Source organism: Dermacentor albipictus, chromosome 1 (assembly GCF_038994185.2).
Source record: "Dermacentor albipictus isolate Rhodes 1998 colony chromosome 1, USDA_Dalb.pri_finalv2, whole genome shotgun sequence".
Classification (NCBI taxonomy): Eukaryota; Metazoa; Arthropoda; class Arachnida; order Ixodida; family Ixodidae; genus Dermacentor; species Dermacentor albipictus.
Window position 1 is genome coordinate 5721069 of NC_091821.1, and position 21053 is coordinate 5742121.

General features: G+C 45.2%; 1 protein-coding gene across 9 annotated transcripts in view; it reads left to right on the forward strand.

Moving 5' to 3' along the window:
* Ctl2 (Choline transporter-like 2) overlaps positions 1-21053 on the forward strand; it is a 608937-nt gene that overhangs the window by 564638 nt on the left and 23246 nt on the right. For all 9 annotated transcript variants that reach the window (XM_065452835.2, XM_065452836.2, XM_065452840.2 and 6 more), the window contains 2 exons: positions 8918-9006; positions 10073-10157. In XM_065452835.2, the coding sequence (XP_065308907.1) occupies positions 8918-9006; positions 10073-10157 (174 nt within the window). The remainder of the gene's footprint in view (positions 1-8917; positions 9007-10072; positions 10158-21053) is intronic.

Sequence of the window (21053 nt, forward strand, 5' to 3'; positions counted from 1 at the left end):
GTGGCTCTTTGTTTCCAGTGTGTTTTGGCCTTTTGTGATGAGACCAACTCCACCTCCTCGTTTAGGGCCTGTTCTCCTGTTTTGGCCAAGCCAGTCAAGTCCTGCATGTAGGTTCAGGATGCTTTTTAGTTTTTTTTTCTTTTCATGGCGGATGCATCTTTTCTGGCATTCACCTGCGGCAGTTTCATTGGCTTAGCTGAGCTAGTGCTGTTGACATAGCTTTCAGCAGAGTCCTTATATCCTTCTAGTTGTGTCCCTTTGAGTGTCATCAGTTGCCTGGGAAGCTGGCATGTCAACCTTTGTTGGCCCCTAAAAAATTTGACTTTTTGAGCCAGTAGGTGTCCAATGCAGTTTCCTGTTGATTCTGTGTAGTTTGTGTCACTGAGGTATTCATTGTTGGTCTGTTATGAGGGCAAATTCTACTTGAGGGCCAATTATGGTACATATTGGACTGACTTTCTTGTTCCACTCTTGGCAGGCGGCGGCTGTCATGTGGTAACCTCGTGACGTCAGCTCCAGTGTGGCACATATTATGTAATCATGTTGAGGTGCATTTGCACTCGAAGGTTGTAGTTTGTTTCAGCTGCTCTATGAATGTTTGCTTCTCTTTGATTTAGCATGTCGGTAGCACCGACATGAAGTATTAGCTGGAGCCCTATTTCAGATGCCTTTACGTATGCGATCTCATTTTCAGCACGAAGGAAGGTCTCCTTTACTGTTCCCCCAGGTTTTGTTGTGATGCGAAGTCTCCAATCGCTCACGCAACTTTATATAGTTGCCTCTTTAGACAATGAGCGTTTGCGTCTCCGAGCACCACTGTGTGTCTACGCTGCGGTGGTGTGTCCTTGAGTTGCTGCTCAGGTTGGTTCTGTTTCTTCAGGACAGGTTTCTGGCTTGTGTAGTGTGTTGTCAGATTATTTGCTGGTCACACTGTACGGTTGTGTTTGCCCACCTTGAGCCAGGGGCCTGCCTCATTTTTCTTCTTGGGCTCTCCATTTTCTGTAGGGTAGCTGTAAGCTGTTGCAGTGTGCCCAAAGATGGCACTAGCTGCTTCGCGGCCATGTCGCCTATGACCGTAAATCGTATAGACCTGTTTGCAAACAGTGTGGCGTCACTGCCCCTCCCATCTGCCGCACCTTCGAAGTGGCTGCTGGTTGGCGAAAAAGTTCAGGCAACCTCTCTGTGTAAGAGCACTGCTTGTATATCAGCTGCCGCAATCACGGTTCTGACATATTGCTATTTTTTGTAGTGACAGCATCTACGAACTGTGCTTAGAAAGTATAATGGCATGGCATGGCAAGAACTTTATTTTAGTCCAGAGAAACTAGGGTTCGAGGGCACAAGCCCCCAGGCTAAGTCGGTGGCTTCGCCCACGTAGGCACCGGTAGACCAAAGGCTTTCCTTATGTCGTGAGCTCTCCGGACGGCCAGGAGTTTATCTTGGAGGACTTCGCTGGATAATCACCCCCGTTTTTTTCGGCACAACAGCATAGCGTTGTTGTCGACTGTATGGTTCCCTTAAAACAACTTGTTGTGATTTTATAAGAGTGTGCCTCTTCCGTAGATCAAACAGCTGCCAAAATTTATTACTATTCGAAAGCAAAGGTTTTATTTCAGATTATGCACATTTTCACAGTGCCGCAATGATACTTTGCTTAAATTACTGGTCTTCGGACAAAGTTTGTAATGCATTGCTGTGAAGATACTTATTTGCACCCCATTTACTCTGTAGCTTTAAACCATATACAAGATTAACTTCGTCTGTAACTATCAGTTATAGCCATCAGGACGGCTTGGTGGAACCGTACCAAGTGGCGTGGGTTACCCACCGTGGTTGCTTAGGGGCTATTATGCGCACGGTCACAGGATTGAATCCTGGCCGTGGCGGCCACAATTCGATGAGGGCGAAATGTGAAAACACCTGTGGTACTTAGATTTAGGTGCACGTTAAAGAACCCCAGGTGGTCCAAATTATTCCGGAGTGCCCCACTATGGCGTGCCTCATAATCAAATCCTGGTTTTGGCACGTAAAACCTAATTATTTCATTTTTAAGAAGTGGCGCCTACATTCAGATAAAAGAGGAGTGTGGAAAAACTTGTTACCATGCTTTAGGGACACAGTAAGATAACCCAGGTGGTCGAAGATTGATCCGGAGCCTTTCCTTACCGTGTTCCCCACAAGCCACTGTGCAGCTAGGTATGTTAAACAGCATAATTTAATTTTAATTATCAGTCATGGTCATGTGAATGTATAAAGCAAAAGCATACTTAAGTAGATAATCCATTGCACAGTAACCCCACTGTGTCTGCTGCCTCCCTTTGCTGCTCTCAACTTTATTATAAGACCCAGCTTTTGTGTGTTTATGTGCATCATGACAGCAGGAAGTATGTGCCGTAAAGGTGAGTATAACAATAAAGTTCAGTTTTACTTAAGACCCGCGAGGTTTGTGTTAAAGCGCAATAATTTCAATGCTTTGCCATTTGGGCATTCTCCATGGGGAATTGTATACACACAGCTTCGGCAGTGGTCAACACATGCTAGGAGCTCATTTATACTCGTACCTTTCCATCTATAGATTATGCTCGAATTTTGTTTCTTGTTTTTTTCTGCAAACAGTGCAGATGGCACCAAGATACGTGTGGTCACTAATCATCACGTCTCATTCATTCACTAATCATTGCGTCTCATTCATTCTCACCCGTTCAATAATTACGGGTCCTGAAGTTCTATCAGTGCCTGATCACTACGACGAGTCTTATTACATGCAACACATGTCCACAGTCTCGCAAGTGAAATATATTGCTACTCGCGTTGAGCAGTAGGGGCAGAGTTAGGGGCAGTATGGGAACGTTGGCATGATTAGCAGCATCGGAGTCAGCTGTGGAAGAAGACGACGACGAAGGTGCGAGCAGTGGCATGAGCACATTTGCTCAGTTACGCCAAGGGACGCCGACGCTCAACCCAGGAACTGGCACCTAAGAGCGGTGCTCTAAAAAGAAAAACCTGGGTCCACGTGGCACCCACCTGCGCCAAGCACTGCACCACTGCACCAAACATATAGCCAATGGCAGCTCCAGTTGCAGAATGTGAAACAGGCTCTACATGTCCAGAAAAAAGAGATGAAGAAAGTTCCAAAAGTGTAAAGTGAACCGGCGCGGTGGCAGCCCTCCCTTTCTACAATCTCTCTCTCGGCTAGTGTGGAAATGCTCTGCGGAAGCAGCCCAGAAGCAGCAGACAGTCTAGTTTGTAGATGTTGCCAACGAAGCGCAAAGCCATCGCTTGAAACAAAGCTGCAAATTTTGAAAGACTCGAAGATGTGTGAGGTTGTGCAGTTGACGATATCGACAATTTTGAAAACTGGGAGCACTGCGATCGTGAAGGCTGGAACCAGCGGCCATGCCGATCAACGCAAAAGGCGGGCATTGTGCGCCAGGGTGAAACCCACAAGGATAGTGAAACCAACGCAGTGGAAGCCACTGGCATTGCTGAGCACTGGGGGCACATCGCTACTGATGATGAAACAGGTGGTGCTTTGATGGAGGAGCCCCTGAGTGCAGATAGTGCTGCCTTGTTCTGTGAAGAGACCTTTGATGAGGCGATCGCTGTTGTGACAGATGGTAGCATTGTGGAACGGAGGCGACGACAGCAGCAGCAGTGATGATGAAATTGACAGTGGCCCGTCTTCGACCCCAATACTAATGTTCACACAAAGTGCACTGTTGTGGTCGATTGAGTTGCTCACTATTTCGTGCACACTAAAGGATTGTCGCCAGTGTTCGTGCAGCAACTGGATATGATACACACTGCAGTTGTAAACTGCCGTGCAAGCAGGTGCAGAATTCTCACTATTTCAGCGCGCCTAAGGGTTGACACAGTGTCTAGAGATATAAATAAACATTTTATTTTTCACAGCCTACTTTCTAAGTCTGTTTTTTAGCGCAAGTAGAAAAATTGCTTTCAGAGCTACAAGAACGTGTTCAACAGTTTTTTTTAAAAGGGCAGTCCAGATACAGTAATGATCAATTATAACGATTGGATTGTTCATTCTTTTTGATATTGTTTTAAGTGGACTGCACTGTGGGGCCACAACAACAGCCGGGAGAGCACAGTCTAGATAACACAGCAGAACAAAACACAGAGACTAACGCAATCCTGCACACACCGTGTCCAGTATGAGACCTATGGGGCAGCACTTGCATGAGCACACACCACCATAACAAACTGCCATTGTGCCCCAACAACATGGCCAGCACAGCGAAAAATTACCATGTGGCTTCCTCCACACTTTTCTCCTAGCACGCAGAGGGGGTAGGGCTTCTCAGTTTTTCCCTCCTCCATGAGCATCACTGAGCTTTACAAAGAGTGACGTCAGGGCCTCTCGGTTCTCCTTTCATGGTTTCAGTGGATGTCGTAGACAGTGACTGGGTGGACGACAGAAAGCTTTAGCTACAGCTTCAGAGGACGTGTAAGTGCTTTCAGAGCTGCTTCTGCTTTGTCCAAACAGCACAAACTGCGTATACGGTGCTTATATACGTGGCTAGAAATGTATTCCAAGCTGCCCGAACATTCCGCTAATGAATTAAGTCAGGATCAGTGTGTTTCACTGTGTTCTTTATTTGGCAAACACTTTGAAGCAGCGGCTTGTGATGTTTCTGACTCAGTACCGTTCCTCAGTGAAGTCACTACCTGAATATTTTCAGCCTAATCGCTCATGGGTGTGCGCAGTTGTGGTAGATTTTTTCTTGCTGTATCCAAGGCTTGGAGTATAGATGTTCTGTACTTTGTAATAGCTTGTAGCAAAGACACATTATTGCTAGTTGCTTGCTTACTCTGTGAACCGTCACGAAATGTTCACCTTCGAAAATTTGTGTGCTGTCAGTGTAGTCGCCATTACCCATGCTTTGGCACATTGATTCAAGAGTGCACCCACTCACTTATGCTTGATAGGTTGGCAATAGAGCAGGCATAATTTTGTGTGCGAGTTGGGGTGGATGTGTGTAGATAATGTGCGTGGAACTTACTATCCCAGGAAACGGTGCCACTCTATTTATCTCTGTGCAATGAGCAGCACGCAATGTTACAGTCAAATCTCGATATAACGAATCACGCAGGACAGCCAAGAATCATTCGTTATTTTGAAATATTGTTGTAATAAAAAACTTGCTGTTTTAAGCCAGTGGACAAACCTAGGAATGAAAATGATGTACCTTCGTAGTATATGCATATGCAGACAAGCATACTCTGAAATAAAAATGTTTCACTCACTTCAAAGCTGCTTTATTTGAAGAAATCGGGGATTTTTTTCTGGCACGTGCAGCACGTACAACTGATTAGTAATGCATCGACATCTTCCATTTTGCGCAATACCTCATCAGGTACGTCATTGCACCGAGTGATGAAAGTGCGGAGGTGTTCATGTGCACTAAAACATCAATGTTTGCCGCAATTTCATCTTCCGTGTTCGGTGACCCACAGTCGTCTACCTTCAGGTCGTCATCGTCACTGAAGACGTTGCAAACACAGTTCACAATCTCTTTGGTTGTCAGGTCTGTTGCCATTAGTGCTGCGCTGTCGCTCTCCAAGTAGTCGTCGAAGGAAGAGACGGCGGGCAGCAGTTCCGCAACCTCAGTCCACAGGTCTCCCGGGTTGTTTTCGGTCACCCCCAGGTCATCTTAAGCTGCACAGGTGCTTTGACAAGCCCTGCTTTTCACCAGCAGTTAGTAATGGTGGACGCCTTCCAGTTCCACCAAGCTCCTGTGGGAATTTCCACTGCGTGACGAATATTAATTGCAGTCGGCTGCTTTAGGCAGAGGTTGATAATGAACCACTGCACAAGGCGCTACGAAATTCTGCTTTCACACTCTTTATAATGCCCTGGTCTAGGGGTTACAGCAAGGATGTGTTGTTTGACAGCAGAAACTCCAAGCGAACGTGCGTTAATTGAATATTCACAATGTGAGCAGAGCAGCTGTCGACAACCAGTAGAATTCTTCGGTCATCCCTCCTCATTTGGTTATCAAGTTTGATGAGCCACTCTGAAAAGAGTTCTCTGGTCATCCAGGCTCGTTTGTTGGCGCAGTAGTCGTACAGTAACAGCATGACGTTTTTCACGCAGCGATGCTTCGCCGAGTACTTGCTGATGGCGAGCAGTTTAATTTTCTTTGTGCCTGTTGCATTGCAGCAGAGCAGGACTGTCATGCGAAGATGCGACTTCTTCCCTCCTTTTCCACTGCTGCCCTTTGAAATACATTGTCCAGTCTGGCAGGAACTGGTAAAAACATGTGGTCTTATCCACGTTTAAAATATCGTCTTCAGAGTACGATTCAGCCACCTCTAAAAAACTGTCATTGCACCAGGAATGCGTCGTGCCTTCTCTGTCAGCAGCCTTTTCCGTGCCCAAGACTACCTGCCAAGCTATTCCGTTCCTTTGGTGGAAACGAAAACGCCAACCTGCACTGGCGTCGAACCCAGTTATTTCAAGTGCATTGGGCAAATTCGCTGGCTTTTTCTTGGAGCTTTGGGCCAGACAGAGGAACGCTTTGCAGTCTGGCATCCTTGAACCACGCAAGAACAGCTTGGTCCACATTTTCGAAGTTTCCCAATTGCAGCCGTTTCCTCGTAGGGGCGAGTTGCAATTCCCGTTGAAGCTTGACAATCTTGTCTAGGTCTTTCAAATCGGTCGCGACGGTTGATGGGCAATGCCACGCTGTCTGCACATGTCGATTTGCTTTTTCCCTGCGTTGATTTCCTGCAGTACGTCCAATTTGCCCTGCAGCGAAAACTCCTTTCACTTCTTCTTGGCGCCGTCGCTAGCTGCATCCATGATTGGATCTCGCGTGAACATCACCAAAACTTTGGTGTGAAGTTCTTGGTGAAGTTTGTGGAGAAGCAGTTGGCTGTCAACATGGTGATGATGATAGCTATTGCACTCGCAGTGTCTATTTCAAACGAGAGTTGCGGCGCTGTTACTTTTAGCCGAATTCGTAATACTAATGTTCCTCCGTTATGTGGGGGGAAATAAACTATGGGTGTTATTCTGAAATACGCGCTGTATTGAAATTCGTAGTTCTGCAGTATTTTTCTGGCAGGGATTTTTAAAATATTCGTAACTTTTAGAAATTTTTTAATGTGCGGTTCATAGTGACGAGATTTGACTGTACTGACTTTCCACAGTGAAGTCCTTTCTTTGGAGGTAAGCCAAACAATGCTAGAGGAACAGCAAATGTTTTTATCCTCGAGAAAAGCCATCAATTGTGAAGGACTGGCAACACAGGCAGTCTTCTTATGTAGCAGAGGTCCGGGGACTTGGTCACACAGATTCATTCCATTCCATATTGTGCCAGGCACTATTTATGCAGCCTACTACTGCGCACGCCTCCCCTCTACCGTTCCACATTTTGCAGCATGAATGTGGCTCAGTGCATTAGCGAACACCCAGTTGCATTTCCGGTAGCTGATCGCACACTGGCAGGGCAGAAGCGCTAATGGTTTTGTGTGCTTTTGCTGAGGCAAAGCATGGTGCGCCACCAAAAGCGCCATCTCGTTCCTCTAGAGCAAACTGCTCTGTGAGAAGGGTCTATAGATGCATATTGCAACTATACCAACTGAATTGCTCAATTCATTTGCTAGGTTATTTTGAAACTTTTGCTGTCTTTGCTGTGTCACATTGTTGTAGAATCATGACTGGGGCATCAGAAGGCTCGATTGTTGCTGCCATGTTTGCTAGGTGCACCGGCAATCTTTGAATGTCACCTCTATATATATATATATATATATATATATATATACACACACACACACACACATTTACAGTAGACTCCCTTAAAGTGAGCTCGAAGGGACCATAACAATTTTTTCATCTTATCAGAAGAATAATTGGCAACATGACCAGGTGCATCCTAATATCTTGCTTCAAGACGGTAAATGAAGTAGACACAATGGGGGAAAAATGACATACAAAGCATTTATTTAGCTGAACTTAATAGACTACTGTCTTCAAGTGGGTACTCTTGCTTGGTTTCATCCAGTCCATGATGGATGTTTGTCGCTTCTGTGCAAATCGGTGAGCAGCCACAAACGGCGTCATCTAACCTGATGACCTTAAAAAATCCTTCTGTGCCTTCGTGCTGCCGGGAAATTTCAATAATTGAGTTCAGGCAGGCGTCTGCTGCCTCAAAAGTAATCGATGCAGGCTCCAAGCTAGCGAAAGTACGGAGGAGCATGCTGAGCGTGTGGCATTGCAACGCCATCCAGAGGAAAGCCTAGGTGATGTTGAGCGAAGTGGGAAAGGAGAAACGAGGTGAAGCATTGCAGAGGATGCGGGTAGGCGGAGGCGCGCTGAGTTTACCTCCTTTAGCAGTTGCTACGGGTTTTGTTTGTGATACGGAGGTACCGGGTTCGTCTCGTGATAACTGCCCCTGAAAATTTCATAAAAATTGGTTCAGCACTTCAAAAGTTGACCCTTCAGCCTAGCATTCCCCCTTAAGCGGATTATTTTTGCATTGAGTCTATGGAAAACCAAAAAAACGTTCCCATGCCGTTTGTTATGTGCAAAAATTCGGCTTAATCATGTTCATCTTAACAAGAGTTCACTGTGTGTGTTTGTGTATATATATATATATATATATATATATATATATATATATATATATATATATTTCGTTGTTGCCCTGCGCTTGTACTATATTGCTTGTTTGATTGTCATTCATTTTGTCTTTGATATTCCTCCTTTACTCAACCCGTAAGGTATTTTTAAATAAACGAAAATACCGAAGGCATGGCATGTTCTATTCGTCACCTATTTCCGTGAAAGTGGTTTACATTGTTCAAGCATAGCTGCAGGATTGTCTTGCAGCACAGTGAATGATTTGAATGGCTTAGGGAGCAAGCTCGCTTACTTTTCTTGTCTTCTCTGCAGCTGTGCCCACCTTCTTTGTGTTTTCCCGCAAAGTGGACGCACTTAACAACCACCTTCCTGAGCTCAACTACTACATGCTGCCCATTCTGGTGAGAGATGCAGTGACTGGGCTATATTTCGTTGTTCAAATGTAGCACTTGGCTCTGCTAGGCTGCTTGAAATGCAAACTGAGGTACATTGAACATGAAGGGCACAGATAAGCTACTTAAAAGTGGCACTCAAATTAAGGTCTAGCTCACAGTGTACTAATCATAGAATTTTTAATGGTGTCCAAATAAAATACCGATAATCCAACTGAATATTTGAAAATTTTTCAATACCCTGCTTTCAAATCTAATGCAAATATTAAAAGTGTAATATTCTATAATGTTAAATTTTTTAATATTCACACACCCCTACTGAAAAAGTTGCTTTCAAATTACGTGCAAGTCTCACAATCTTAGAGAACATATACAAAGTACAGCATTACGAAAGTTGTTTGTTTGCACTCGGGAGGAGTTCTTTATTATTATTATTATTATTGTTGTTGTTGTTGTTGCTGTTGTTGTTGTTGTTGTTGTTGTTGTTGTTGTTGTTGTTGTTATTGTTATTATTATTATTATTATTATTATTATTATTATTATTATTATTATTATTATTATTATTATTGAAAAAGCCCTACTAAAATAGAGACCGCACGAACACAGGACAAAACGCTGTGTTCTTGCCAAGTCTCCATTTTAGTAGTGTTTTTTCCATCATGAACATTTACCAACACACCCAACTGACAGCTATTTTAAATGTTATTATTAATAATTTGGATTACCAAAGTTTCTATTGTTTCAAAGGCACACAGCCACTGGGCAAACAAATGAAACGTAGCTTTTGTTTAAAAAATTTTGTACTGGCTTTTCTTTTGAACTGGATTTGTTTGGCTGTGTTTGTCACAAAGGATGACCATTAGAGAAGTGTAAACTTTTTAAAAAAGGTACATTTCTCGAGAACGCAAACACTTTTTGTGCACAGACTTTGCAGATTGTTTTTCCCTGCACTGTGGTGCAGGGCAAACATTGTTTAAACACCTCGTGAGAGAATCTCTCTGTGAGGGCTGCCATTTGACTTGTGTCAAATACAGATGATGTGTCCCCTTGAGCTAATGTGGCTCTTTCAATGCAGACCATCTCTATGGGTGCGTACATCATAGCATCAAGCTTCTTCAGCGTGTACAGCATGGCTGTGGACACACTGTTCCTCTGCTTTTGTGAGTATGCTCTGTGTGTAAGGTGGCTCAGGATGCAGTGGCATGTTGTGAGAAATTGCGTCGCAGGGGGCACTTGTGCTACCAGTAATGGTTTGTCTGCCCACTTAGCTTGACTCACTCAATGGGTTCTTGATTGGAACGAAAGTGTAAACCCATGTGGCATAGAAGCAGCACTTCTTATGCGTGCTGGTGTGGCTTGCTTCAGGGTGGTGCAAAAAATGGGCACAGCGATGGCTCCACCAGGTGAGAAGGAGAATCTCGAGCAGTTCATTGAGGGGCCTCATTGTGTATGTACAGCAGCGACTGAGTCATTGGGAACCAAGTGCAGGTCTCTCCAGAGGTGCTGCAACCTTCCGTCACTTGTAACAAAAATTCTTATTGTGCTGCAGCTCTGTGGTGGCTGCCACTGTAGTGGCGAAGGATTACAGGAGACTTCTGCTAATTCGATACCAACTGAAGGTCCCAGCTGGTGCCCATACATTTCTACGAGTCCAAAGCTTGTTACATCCATTGTAAAATTGTCCTTTGCCTTCAAACTTGACTGGTCAGCATGTACACGCCTAACTTCAATGGTAACCTCATTAGCCACCCCCTTAGTACCAGTGCCTGTCTTGGCATAGCTTAGGGAACAATGAGTACATTTTAAATAAAGATTATTTTTTGGGCTGCCATAAGAAGATTTTCAATCAAAAACGGTTTCTCACGATCAATTATAGAGTATTTTCTTTGCGTGCCTTTTTTTTTTCCCCGAGAAAATTGGTCCAAAACTTGCCAATCGAATACGAAACGAAAGCCATGTTGGCAGCATTCGCAAGAGTTTACCTGACGGTAGATAGGTTGATTATTAGAAGAGAAAATGACAGTCAGAGTTACCTTGTTCAATTTTGTGTCAAAACCTTGAGACCTATTCGTCAGCGTGACGCTGCGGATTACAGCATATTCTTTCACATTTCAGCTGTTGTGGTTCAGTAAACGTTCTTGAAACTTTCCAGGTTTATTCGTTGGCTCTCCTAGAATACAATGTAGTTGTCCATTAGTGCTGACAAAATTTTGACAGGATTTGAGCAGACGGGGTCAAAATGAATGACTTCAAGGCGAGCTGGTTCAAACTTTCCAGGTTCATTCGTTGGCTCTCCTAGAATACAATGTAGTAGTCCATTAGTGCTGACAAAATTTTGACAGGACTCGAGCAAACGGGGTCAAAATGAATGACTTCAGGGCGAGCTGGTTCAAACTTTCCAGGTTCATTCGTTGGCTCTCCTAGAATACAATGTAGTAGTCCATTAGTGCTGACAAAATTTTGACAGGATTTGAGCAGACGGGGTCAAAATAAATGACTTCAGGGCGAGCTGGTTCAAGGTGCCACCTGTCTTTCTTCATTGCGTATTTTCTGGCTTACCAAGTAAGAGTGGCCTTTGTGCTATTGCGGAAGGGTGAACACAGCTCAAGGTATGTTCCCTTTAAATCTGCAATAAAGAACATTGTGTTTTGGGGAAATGCATTTCTAAAAAAAGAAGAAATAACTTCCAAAGGGAATAGGGAAGCAGCATAAGTGATGGGGCAAGAGAGACACGAACGTGACAGATGCACCAGTGAATCTTTATTGCACACTGAGAGAGAGGCAGGGAGGTTCACCAAGAAGGCACCTGGTTGACTATCCTGCACATTGCAGAACAGATAGATGAGGAAAAGAAAGGATAGTCGGGGTGAATGTACTCGCACAAGAATGCTTGTTTACAGTCACAAGCACTCCTCAAGTACAGCCACCTTCAAAAAACCGTTACTCGGCTTTTGGGACCTTGTGCATGCGGTTAGACCAAGGCCCCAAGATATTTAAAGTGAAGCTTTCTTTGCGAACCCCCCTGTGCCTCTCTTGCTGACTATGGCTGCCACTACGGCTGGTCGAGCGTTCTGGCCGAGTAGCTCACACTTGGCTGCAGGATGGCAGCGCCATCTAGTAGCAATGGCTGACACTACTTTGCCCGCGGCGTGGGAAGCCGGCCTGCACATGAGGATGCCACATGGGGAAGAGGGGGGAAGCTGGCGAAGAGGGCTGCGACAGGAGAGAGTGCACTGGAGGTCTCGGGTTGCACCTGCGTTGCACTGCCTGGCGTGGACGGTTGCATCTGCGCCTCTAAGGGGAGGTCGGGTGCTCCACACAAATGGCGCAGAAAGCCAACTTGCCTCTTTCAACCCCAGTAGTGCTGGTTGCGAACAAAGGTGCATTGCATTCTTTGCCAACATGAATAAATCGTTCGGTTTCACTTTGCACTCACATTGAGTGACATGTTTCAGCACTCCTTATGCATTTATGGAAAGCTTCGCTGTATATAGATGCCTACAGGGCATGTTGGATCTGCTTCCTTTTTTTTCTTCCAAGAGCTGTCTGCTGTCGAAGCAGCTGAGGCCAGCTCGCAGATCTAGTTGAGTCGAGCGTCTGAGGATGGGCACTCAAGGTGTTTTATTGTCTCAGCACACCTGCAAGAATTGCACTATCAGCCATTCTTTTGCAAAGCAGATTGCCTCTGCATCCAGTTGATGGGGAATGGCATAGCAGCACACTGTACTTTGACAGGAATGCACACATCTGTCATCGAGCAGTGGGGAAGACACCACTACAAATACGCTGCATTCTCTGTGAGGCATTGGTGTCGTCACACAATTCTTTTTCGGGTGCCTTTCAGCTTGCCCAATCACACTGTCTGCCTGTGTCACTTTTCATGCATAACACCTGATGCTAGCGTACATACGTTTGTGTGCTAAGCTTTCGACACTCCCACGCATCCTAACAGACATTATCAACTGCAATAATTCATTCACATGTCGTGTGAATACCTCAGAAGTTCATTTTTCCACACAACCCGCCCTGGTAACTCAGTGGCTGTGGCATTGCAATAACTGAGCACAAGGTTGAGGGTGTGATCCCAGCAGTTGCATTTCAGTGGAGGTTGAATGCACACACACTCGTGTACTGTACATGCAGGTGGTCCAAAATAATCTTGAGTCCCCCACTACAGCATGTTTCTTATAATGAAATTGTTGTTTTGGCTCCCCAAAATTTAAATTTTCATTTTTAGTATGCAAAGCATGTCTCAGCATGCATCCAAAGTTGACTTTTAACAATGCCATTTTAGCATGGGGCATAGAAACCCATAGCGGGGCCTGTCGGTCTGCACTCTGACTGTGCGCAGTTAATTGTTAGAGGGAATCTCTTGTCAACTAAGCATTGTCATCATCACGAAGTTTGTTGCCCGGAACCCCGCAGCTTCTCCTATCCATACGTGTAATGTATGTTTCCTTGAGCAGTGCCTTTCCTTGAGCTTATTTTGTTATAGCGCAAGCTTGACAAGGACAACAGAAGACACATCTGACACACACAGCGCTAACTTTCAACAACAGATTTATTTCTCATTCTCGTCGCTATATATATACCCTCGAATCGTCATACAGCACGTGTAAAATTTTTGGAAAAATGAACAAAAAATATAAACTGGGAACCACACATAGGCAGTTTCTTGACCCACATATTCACAGACATGTACATGTTCAACGTGAACAAACGTGTACATGTGTACATGTACACGTACATGTAACATGTACACATGGAACGTGTACATGTCTGTGAATATGGGAGTCAAGAAACTGCCTACGTGTGGTTCCCAGTTAATATTTTTTGTTCATTTTTCCAAAAATCTACTTTCATAAGGTGACGCCAAAGTAACAGTAACTCCTCATCGTACCATGAATACCACCCGTGGTGTAGTCTCCGATGATGATCTCTTGGAGCTGACTGAGGCTGAGCGCTTGGAGGGCTTCAGTGAGCAGAACGTCATAAATGTTAAGCGAATTAAGATGAGGCGTGATAATAAGGAAATAGAGACCAAACATCTGATACTTACTTTTGGCACAAGTGTTCTGCCCGAGTCCATCGAGGCTGGGTATATCAAGCTCCGTGTTCGCCCATATGTTCCTAATCCCCTGCGTTGTTTCAAATTCCAGCGTTTCAGTCACAGTTCACAGAGATGCCGAGGCCGCCAAACCTGTGCGAAATGCAGTGCTGATGAGCACACCTCTGATTCTTGTGAAAACTCTCTCCATTGTGTAAACTGTGAAGGCGAGCATGCCGTATACTCACGGTCGTGCCCGTCTTGCAAAAAATAAAAAGAAATTGTCACGATCAAAGTGAAAGAAAATATATCGTTCAAGGAGGCACGTAGACGGGCGACATACCTGCCTAAGAACACATTTGCCGAAGTGGCGCGTCAGGGGGCAGCGCCACAGCGGTCTCTGGCAGCTGACGGTCCCACACCCAGTGAGGCGGCAGTGACGCCATCCCCCCCCCCCCCCCCCCCGGCGGCTGCAGCTAGCGCTGCTACGCCAACCCCGCAGAAGGGGCCATCTACCTCCGGGCAGGTGACCTCAAAGGCCTCGTCCAACGTGCCGAGGCCTAATCGCCAAACAAAGCGCTCGGAAGAGCGCGTGTCCAGCGCCTCGCAAGAGGCGATGGACACAACCACAAGCAAGACGGCGCCACCAGCGCCGAAGGAGCGGCGAGGCACTCTCGATCGCTCCAAACGAGACAAAACTTCCGTCATGGCGCCTGAAAAAGGCCCGTGAGCTCATCCTCGTGTCTTAAACACACAGCACTAAACACAAATAGCATAATGGGTACACAGATACTACAGTGGAATGTACGAGGACTTCTAAATAACCTCGATGACATTAGAGAACTACTACACAAACACAATTCCAAGTTGCTGTGTGTTCAGGATACACATATGAAACCTACATACACAAACCTTCTTCTCAATTACATCATCTTCCGAAGAGACCGCGATGAAGCTAACACCTCTGGCGGAGTAGCAATAATAGCGGACAGGTCTGTAGCTTGCCGACACGTCGCCCTTCAGACGACCCTTGAGGCAGTGGCAGTTCGGGCCATTCTCTTTAATTAATTAATCACTGTCTGTTCTATTTATATACCCCTGAACCATCATCTAAAAAAAAACAGACATTTACAACCTTATTACCCAACTTCCCGAACCTTACATACTTGTGGGAGATTTTAATGCTCACCACACGATGTGAGGAGACACACAATGCGACGCGAGAGGTTGATTAGTAGAAAACTTTTTAGTAAACACGGGAACATGCCTCTCCAATAAAAACGAACCGACTTATTATAATATGTATCACCACTCACATTCTTCCATAGACTTATCTATCAGTTCCGCAGATCTTTTCCCTTACCTAGAGTGGAGTGTTATTCAAAATCCATACGGAAGTGACCATTTTCCGATGCTTTTAAACTTAATTGAGAACACCAATGCCCTTCATATATGCCTCGGTGTAAGCTAGCTTCTGCCGACTGGGAGCATTTTAAGGAATCGACCTACCTATCACGAGATTTTATCACAGATTTTAGTATTGACGACGCGGTAGAGTATTTTACCGCTTTTATCATCGAGGCAGCAAATAACTTCATCCCACAATCAAGGGGTACCTCATCCAAAATACGAGTTCCATGGTGGAATGAGGAATGGAAGGAGGCGCGGAAAAAACAAAATAAAGCGTGGGGCATACTGCGCCGATACCCCCTGCAGAAAATCTGATAGAATTTAAAAACATTAAATCACAGGGAAGGCGGACGCGAAGGCAAGCAAAGAAGACAAGCTGGGAGAGATTCTTGTCCGGCATTAACTCCTACACACAGGAGGCAAAAGTATGGAATGGGCTGAGGAGACTAAAGGGGAACACAGTTTCAGCCATTGCCCCTTGTTAACAAAGAAGGAAACAAGTTGGAAGACCAGGCTGATGCTCTTGGTGAACACTTCGAGCGCGTGTCTAGCTCCTCTCAGTATTCGGAGAATTTTCTTAAACATAAAGCAATAGAAGAACTTAAGCCACTGAATTGGAAATCCATCCCAAACGATCCTTATAATCGTCCTTTTACGATTGTGGAACTTAAAGCTTCCTTGTCAGTATGTCGGAGCTCTGCACCGGGCCCCGATAGAATCATGTATGATATGCTTAAGCACCTACACTCCGGCACACAAATCATGCTACTTACACTTCTCAATACTATCTGGGCTGCTGGTTACCTCCCATCAAAGTGGAAGGAGGCTATTGTGATCCTTGTTTTGAAGCATGGTAAAGACACTTCATTGCTCACTAGCTACCGTCCCATAGCGCTTACAAGCTGCCTCTGTAAGCTTTTTGAAAAAATGATCAATCGCCGTCTCGTACATCTCCTAGAGTCTAGTAAAATGCTTGACCCATTTCAACGTGGTTTTAGGGAAGGGCGATCTACAACCGACCATCTCGTGCGCATCGAAGCGAGCATTCGCGATGCCTTCGTGCACAAGCAATCTTTTCTATCTGTATTTCTGGATATGGGAAAAGCGTACGACACAACCTGGCGGTACGGCATCCTGCGCGACCTTTCGGCGCTGGGCATCTGCGGTAATATGTTAACTATCATAGAGAGCTACATAGAGAACCGTACATTTCGAGTTAAAATAGGTCCTGCACTGTCTCGTACATGCATACAGGAAACTGGGGTACCCCGGGGTGGAGTACTCAGCTGCACACTCTTTGTCGTAAAGATGAACACGCTTCGGGCATCATTACCACCAGCTATTTTTTATTCCGTCTATGTAGACGATATACAAATAGGTTTCAAATCCTGCAATCTCACAGTCTGCGAGAGACAGGTACAGCAGGCCCTAAACAAGGTGTCCATGTGGGCAGACCAAAATGGATTTAAAATCAACCCCACAAAAGTTCCTGTGTTCCCTTCATAAGAAAGAGAGGCCTGGTCCCAGATCCCTTTTTAGAACTGGGCGGACAACAAATTCCTTTTAACAAAGAGCACAAATTTCTAGGTGTTATACTTGACTCCAAGCTTACATTAATTTCACACATAAAATGTCTAAAAACAAAGTGTCTAAAAACAATGAACCTACTTAAAATCCTAACCCACACTACATGGGGTAGCGACAGGAGGTGCCTGTTGAATCTTTACAAGAGCCTAGTTAGATCACGGTTAGATTATGGTACCGTAGTATATCACTCTGCTGCACCTAGTGCGCTAAAAGCGTTAGACCCTGTTCATCATCTGGGTATCCGCCTGGCCACTGGCGCATTTAGAACAAGCCCGGTGAAAAGTCTATATGCAGAGTCAGACGAATGGTCACTACATTTTCAGAGAACGTACATCAGCTTTACCTATTTTCTCAATGTGCGCTCCAATAAAGAACATCCATGTTTCAAAACTGTTAATGACTTAACGTGTCAAACACTTTTTAATAATAAACCCTCCATGAGACTTCCTTTCTCACTGCGTGCAAGAGAACTTAGCACGGAAATGGATGTCCCTGTTCTCGAACATCGACTAATGCCTCCAACTAAGCTATTACCGCCCTGGGAGTGGCAGGTGATAGACTGTGACGTATCCTTTGTAAAGGTCACAAAACACGCACCTGACATCGAAATCGCTATGCATTTCCGCGAACTTCAATCGAAGTACAGCTGCTCTGAATTCTACACAGACGCGTCTAAATCACATGCTGGTGTATCTTATGCTGCTGTTGGTCCATCTCTTTCTATATCTGACTTACTGAACCCGCAAACAAGTATCTTCACTGCAGAAGCTTATGCAGTACTGTCTGCAGTAAGACATATACAGAAAATTAAACTCGACAGAGCAATTGTATACACAGACTCGCTAAGTCTCGTAAAAGCGTTAATTTCATTACAAAAGCTTAAAAATCCTGTATTCATTGAACTTTACTTCCTCTTATGCAATATTTATATATCACATATACATGTAGTAATATGCTGGGTACCTGGCCATAGAGGTATCGAGGGTAATGTACTGGCTGATAAAATGGCCACATCACTCACATCACTAAACACTTCTGCAGCTGCTGTCCCGGTCACAGATCTGAAGCCTTTCTTGCGTAAGAAACTGCGACAACACTGGTAACGCATGTGGAACACAAAAATAAACAATAAACTGCACGTTATAAAGCCATGGCTAGGTTTTTGGCCCTCCCCATCAAAATCACGGCAAACAGATGTCCCATTTTGCCGCCTCAGAATAGGGCACACATTAGGTACACACAATTTTCTTCTTACTGGAAATGAACCACCAACCTGTGGTCGATGTGGTGAGAGGCTGACCGTCCTCCACGTTCTCGTGGAGTGTCGCGAAGTCGAACCTGAAAGAAAGAAGCATTTTCCCCTTGCATATCGTTATTGCATACCTCTTCACCCAGCTATGTTTCTTGGTAAAGAACCATTTTTCAACACCAAAGCAGTCCTCAATTTTTTAAATGAGGTTGTCCTACATGTTATGAGCCCAATAAATTCGTAGCGCATCCTCTCTCCAGAGGATGCTGCTGTGATAGTTGTTTTATATAGCACATGCCTCCAGGCCCTTGTGTCTTTAATTTTAGAAACCTATGCATTTTTTTTATATCGTATCATTATTTTGCAATGCACCTTAATGCACATAGTACACATCATTTGTCATCGCCATAATTTTATTACAAGTACATTTTATGCACTTTACAGTGACTATATTTTAGGCCCCTTTACAGACACGTCACATCAACTTCACAGAATTCATAACTCCACTGCGAAATCACTAACACTTGCATGGGCTAATCACTAACACTTGCATGGCGCTCTTTGGCCATACCTGGCCCTTGCGCCAATGAAAGCCACACATTCATTTATGGGCGGCTGGTGCAAAATGTTCTGCACCAGACGGATTGTCCAAGGCTCACAGACAGTTTATATTATACAATCCGTCTGTCTATATAAGTAGTTCATTCTCAGCCAATTCTTGCTGAGCCATGAGTGAGGCAGCCGGTGGAAGTCCTTTGTCTGCCGCTGCTGCTAAACGAGCTGTACTAGCAGAGGTCCAGCATGTCACCGCCAGAATCCAGAGGTACGCTACGCCGAACTAGGCATTGGTGCAGCAAGTCTAGCATATGTGCATCTATTTCTCCGTCCACAAAGATACCTTCGTGACAATCAAGAACTGGGAGTGGAGTGTTTCTTGAAGAAGTGAAGAATGAAAAGTTGTAGCTATACATGCATGTCTTGCTCGAATTATTTGCCTCATTATATAGAAAAGCTGAAACAGCTGGAGATCTGCACTCAAATTTCGCATTAGGAAGTAACGTAGTCGTTGGCAAATTGTTTTTTTTTTCCACAATGAGCATTTACTGACCATTTTAGTACCTGCCAGGTCAACGTCTTATAGCGCGCGACGTTCGCTTCTCCTGTGCGCGTCTCCCAGCCTCGGCCTCCCCTTTCCCGTGGAATTGGTGGACCCGCCCGCTCTTCCGCTGCGTGCGTGGGGCAGCGCCGACTGCGGTTTTGTTGTTGCTTGTCGTTGCCTCCATGTGCATCAACGATATCAGTGTTTCTATCGGTTCGTTCGTGTGACTTCCCGCCGCCAGAAAGGAGCTGGACAACGGCAAACAGAAGTGCAAAACGATATCAATCAAGCAGAAGGTGGCTATGCTGAAAGCCGTCGAGTCCGGCGGGAAGAAGAAAAAAGTGGCCAAAGATTTCGGCATAGCGTTGAGCACGCTGTCGACGATTTTGAGCAGCAAAGAAGTGTTCACCAGTGCTGTCGCAGGTGGCGTAAACGGCGACAGAAAGAAGCTTCGAGCCCCGCCTTTGAAACTGTAGAGAAGGCAGTGGTTTTCGGATGCAAGAGCAAGCGGCACTCCTGTGAGTGGGGCACTGTTGCAGCGCAAAGCGAGGGACTTCGCGTGCATCATGGGGCGCGACGATATTGTGGCGAGTGTCGGCTGGCTGCAGCGTTTCAAGGAGCGCCACGACATTGTTGGCAGGGCTGTCAGCGGGGAAGCGCAGTCTGTTAACTAACGTTGGACAGCTGCTAGAAAAATACCGTGCCAAGGATTTGTTCAAGGCGGATGAGACAGCCCTGTTCTACCAGATGCTGTCACAAAAAACCTTGGCCCTCAAAGGTGAACGCTACCGGGGCGGTAAGCAGAGCAAGGTCCGCGTAACTGTGTTGACGCACTTTCGCCAACCCTTGTGGTCGGCGAAAGTGCGTCACCACGATGCTTCAAAGACAAATGAAAGCTCCAAGTGAGTTATGTGTCCAACCGCAAGGCTTGGATGACGAGCGAAATTTTCACACAATGGCTGCGGGAGTGGGATGCGAGCGACTGGGCAAGCAGAAACCGAAGGTACGCCTCGTACTGGACAACTACGCAGCCCACCACACTGCTTCTGTGCTCAAGAACATCGAGCTATGCTTCTTGCCGCCAAAGTGCCCTGCAGGTGTGCAACCCCTGGACCAAGGAGTTATGATGAACTCTAACCCTTTCAGTCGCAATCTCTCCATACGAAGACGATACTGTCTTCGTTGCCTTTTTCTTTAAAAAGCGAAAGCCTCATGCTGCACACTGGTGCGGTCAATATTCGAGGCATACATAAACGCAATGAACGCCATCTGATATGAAGCGGCGAGAAACTACTAAATATTTGAAGACGGTCGACTCCAAGTTTTATGGAAGCTCTGGCTTGTCGCTGTTCAAATTTCTCTTTTACAGCAGCTTCAATCATTCAGAACAGTTAAAGCCCCCTGTTTTATGTGAAGAAACAGCTACCTTTAATGAAAAAAAAGTTACTCAACACTCGTGATTCTGTGACTGAATAGTTTTGACCCTGTTTTCATCCGCGTCTCCATGCAGAGACACTGTGACTCACTCAATCTTTTTTTTGCACGCCGGCGACCCATAGAAGCCGCGCGGAAACATTAAACTATCGTCACTTTTTGTACTTCTTGCACTATCTAGCTCACAGTCGAAGAATTAAACTGTGTGTTTTAGTATTCCTTTTAATTTT